This window comes from Gigantopelta aegis, chromosome 6 (assembly GCF_016097555.1).
Source record: "Gigantopelta aegis isolate Gae_Host chromosome 6, Gae_host_genome, whole genome shotgun sequence".
NCBI lineage: Eukaryota > Metazoa > Mollusca > Gastropoda > Neomphalida > Peltospiridae > Gigantopelta > Gigantopelta aegis.
This window is the reverse complement of record NC_054704.1, coordinates 31073498-31078241: the sequence shown is the minus strand read 5'-3', so window position 1 is coordinate 31078241 and position 4744 is coordinate 31073498. Positions and strand designations below refer to the sequence as shown.

The 4744-nt window shown below is 38.7% G+C and overlaps 1 protein-coding gene across 1 annotated transcript; it reads right to left on the bottom strand.

Annotated features, from left to right (window-relative positions):
* Positions 1-2528: 2528 nt before the first annotated feature.
* Positions 2529-4500, bottom strand: LOC121374482. The gene is made up of 3 exons (XM_041501580.1): positions 3549-4500; positions 2829-3051; positions 2529-2667 (listed from the first exon to the last, which is right to left on the bottom strand). The coding sequence occupies exons 1-3, from the start codon at positions 4498-4500 to the stop codon at positions 2529-2531; spliced, it is 1314 nt and encodes a 437-aa protein (XP_041357514.1).
* Between the last annotated feature and the right edge of the window lie 244 nt (positions 4501-4744).

The following is a 4744-nucleotide window of genomic DNA, read 5'->3' as shown; positions in this document are numbered from 1 at the left end:
AACTGATGTAGCTACTCTAAGATAAGTTCAAGAAACCATCACCAAACCAAAGTGTGGAAATACTGCCACCTACCTCTGGGATATAAAAGCAGCATATCCAAAGAGCACATCTCCAAGCACATTTCTGAGCAAACTTGGTTGGGTCAAGGGGGTTGATATATTTGTGACTACTGTTGGAGGTGCAAGCTGCACCAGAAGCTGTGGTAGAACTGATCACATGCAATTGTGGTGTCAGTAAGTCTTCAGATAGATGTACTGTAATTCAGTGTAAACGACACAATCTTCAATGTACAGAGCGTTGCAAGCGTGAAACTGATGAGGACTGCTGCAATATGCATACTATTACAGATGAAGTAGATGCCTAATATGCCATTATGAATTACAATTTACAGTTGGTATGTTCCTTTATTTCATTAGTTTGTCATTAGTATTGCAATATTATAATTATTTGACCTAAAAATGTACTAATGAATACAAAAGTTGCATTTGTATGTAGACTTAAAGAAAAAGTATTTGCCAAATGATTACCATGGTGGCCATTTTGAATTTTCATATGGCTGCCATTTTGAAGTTTAAGATGTTTGCCATAATTGGACGACTATAAATCTAAAGAGTTAGATTCATTGATCACTGAAATATACATCTAGACAACAAAATTGTTCTTCTCCATTAACCATGAGTTGAGATATAAGATAAATGTATTAAAATGGCAGCCATATTGAATTTCAAGATTGTTTTCATGATTCAATGACTATATAAATGAAAACCATCCAATGCATGGAATACAGAAATGTACATGGACCAATAATTATTCTTCCACGTTAACCGGGAGTTGAGATATTAAAGTGGTAGCCATTTTGAATTTCAAGATGGTTGCCAAGATCAAACAACAATTTTCCTTTTAACAAAATAATCACCTGAGCTCATAGATGTAAACTGACACCAAAATTATGTTTCTGTGTTTAATGGAAGTAATGATAGAGAAAAAATATAATGGAATGACGTCCATTTTGAATTTCAAGATGGTTGTCGTGTGAGATGAATAATAAAAACAATGATTTGATTCACTAACATAATATATTTAATAAGACCCCAAAAATATGTTTCTATGTTAAATGGGAGTGGAGATATATAAAGAAATTATATGCAAATGACGGCCATTTTGAATTTCAAGATGGCTAACATGATAGTGGTCAGAAAAAATGCTACCAATGGATTTCTAGTTCAGGTAGGTCATGGGAACATATGACCAAAATTTTATCAACGAGTTAAAAAATGCAACCTTCAAAAAATGAACATAACTCCCTAGACTAAAGGTCTAGCAACGGAGGTGTTATCAGGCAGTGACATAATAACACTTCGAATTATCATGTAGGGGTTATCAGGTCACAGGAAGCATTGTTGCATGACAATATAGGTTAGTTTGGACTTTTTAACAGCTTACTAGTGTCGCTTCACACGCCTCCGTTACAAAGTGCCGACTGTGAACAAAACGTACATGAGCCATTCTTCCAGAAGTTGTCACTTTGCACAGTAGTACCTTTGTAATGTTCACGCCGACGAGGAGGGTCCTTTCTAAAAATATACGAATGCGTTGAATGTGCATGGCCGACGCATGTCCAGGGGGAGAGGATTTATGGGGTCGACGCACCTCCCTGCTCCAACAAATTTTCTTCTATTTTCCCCAATATATTTTCTGGGAGAGTATGACTCGACCTCCTATAGACGTCGCTCGCCATAATCTAGACCCGCCCCCTCTGTTATAATAAATTATTAATGCACACGCGTCTGGGGTAATAAAAGCAAACGTAGCAGTGGGTTGGAAGGGAGGAAATGGTTTATTTAACGACGCACTCAACACATTTAATCACGGTTAAATGGCGTCAAACATATGGTTAAGGACCACACAGATACTGAGGGAGGAAACCCGCTGTCGCCACTTCATGAGCTACTCATTTCGATTATAGCCCAATAGGCCCACTGACGGGGATCGATCCCAAACCGACCGCACATCAAGCGAGCGCTTTACCACTGGGCTACGTCTCGCCCCCAGTGGGTTGGTGTTGTTTAGAACGTTGCTATACATTAATAACTGACACAAGACGTTGAGAACTGAACATCAAATTTATGTAACCTTTTGACAGGTCAGCGGCCACGATGCAAGAGTGCTGGGCGGAAGTCTTTCTAATTACCGTAATGTCTCTAATAGTCCGTAGTAGGCTGACACTACATCCCCCTTTCTCAGTCTGATAATATCAGATCTTTCCATGCTACATTTAGTGTGTATAATTATTCAGTACATCTATGGCCGCATTACAATACAATTGTATTCGTTTCATTAACTTCTAAAATATTTATAAAAATGAAAATAAATGAAAATACTGAAATGAATTATGGAATATAGAAATATTTGCCACTTCAATGTTTTAGTTTTTCCTAACAGTTCGTTTCTTTTGTCAGTTCTTAGGATGAATATTTAACTATCACATATTTTAATTACTACTAGTATTTTGATATTAACAACATTTCTACAAGTCCAGTCTTTTAGGTTGGACCGACATTCTGCCATATCTAGTTTTAACACCATTAGGATGACCAACATCATTAGTATTCTCGTGAGGTTTCTGTCCATCTGCCAGACTGTTAGTATTTGGAGACACATCAGATCTGTTTGGAAATGAAACAATATTTTGCGGACTCTCTGAGACCTGGACAAGATGTCTTCTGTTTCGTCGAAGAACAGAGTTTGGCGTTTGAACGAAATATGATCTGGGTGTATCTGCACGTTTTAGAACTCGTGCTTTTATAGTAGTGGTATTATCTCTCACAAGCACACTTTCTCCTCCTCGAAGAACAGGTAGGTTGTGTGAACGATGACGCAAATCAAAGTTTTGTTTTTGTGTAATCCTTTGGGTCGTCTCAGCATTGTGGAGTACTGCTGGATCTGGTAGATTTGGTGTAAGCACAGAAGGATGAACTGGTAAGTTACTCCGGAGTTGTCTCCCCATAAGTAGCTGTGATGGAGAGTATCCATTCTGAAGTGGTGTTGTTCTGTAAGATAATAAAGAGAGGTAAGGGTCTTTAGATTTTTTCATCAGTTGTTTGATTGTCTGAACTGCACGTTCTGCTTCCCCATTACTCTGTGGATACCGCGGGCTACTTGTAATGTGAGTGAACAAATACTTTTCAGCGAATTCCTTGAAAGATTGAGAAACATATTGCGGACCATTATCTGATACTATGATATCTGGTATTCCATGACGGGAAAAGATAGACTTCAAATGATTAATGACAGCCCCTGAAGTGGTGTCATTGTTGAGTCTTGCAAGTTCGATGTATCGAGAATAATAGTCAACGACTAATAAGTAGGTTTCTCCATTTAACTCAAATAAGTCTTGTTCCAACTTTTTTCCATGGGCGAGATGGAAACTCGGTTGTGATCAGAGGTTCGCGTGGTAAAGAACGGAAGTTTGCACAAGTGCGACAATTTTGAACAACATGTTCTAGTTGGCTGTTTAGACCTGGCCACCAAACTGAATTTTTCGCACGTGCACGACACTTATTAATTCCCTGGTGAGCTGCATGTAAAGCTTCAAGAATGTCTAGCTGCATAGCTGAAGGAATTACGAGTTGTGACCCTTTTAAAAGTAGTCCATCAATAACAGTCAATTCATCCCGATGCGGCCAATATGCTCTAATACAATTGGGAACTCTGTCATATTCTGGCCAGCCATCACAACAAAATGACACAAGATGCAAGCACACCGGATCAATTTGTAAATTGAATCGGATTTCATCCAGACGCTTTTCTGTTGCAGGTAAGCTTGCAAGTACAGAAGCAATATAGATGTTTGTGTCTTCAAGAAGATCTTTGTCACTTTTGGTTGGTTGAGAGTTTACTGGAGCTCTAGAAAGTGCATCCGCAGAGGAAAGACGTTTCCCTGGAACATGCGAAATTGTGTACTTATAGGACATAAGTCTCATGCGAAATCGCTGGATTCTGGGAAGTAACTGTTCAAGGTTTTTCGAACCAAGCAGTGAAATCAATGGCTTGTGATCTGTTTCAATATGGAATTCCAGTCCAAGTATGAAATCACGGAATCTCTCACAGGACCAAGTAATAGCAAGTGCTTCCTTTTCAATTTGAGCATATCTTTGTTCGGTTTCACTCAGAGTCCGTGAAGCATAAGCTACTGGTTTTAAATTGCCGTCAGATTGTTTCTGAAGAAGAACTCCCCCAAGTCCATATGATGATGCATCAGAAGAAATAACTGTTTTAGCATTTGGATTGTAATGTACGAGAACTGGAGCTGAACTGATGTCATTTTTAATTTTGACAAAAGCAGATTGCTGTGGCTCACCCCATATCCAATCACTGTCTTTGACAAGCAAGTCTCTGAGAGGTTTTGTTTTGTCTGCCAAATTTTGAAGAAATTTGGCCAGCTGATTAACCATTCCCAGGAATCTACGGACTTCCGAAACATTTGTAGGTGGAGTCATTTGTGTTATTGCAGATATTTTATTTGGATCTACATGTACACCACTCGAGTCAACAACGTGACCTAGAAAGGTAATGCTGCTCTTTGAAAATACACATTTTTCATTTAGTGTAATGCCTGCCTTTTCCAGTGTTTGTAAAACGGCTTCCAGTCTTATCATGTTCCTGCTGAGTAGCCCCAAATATGAGAATATCATCAGTTTGACATAAGGTACCCTCGAGACCTTCAAGAATTTTCTGCATTCT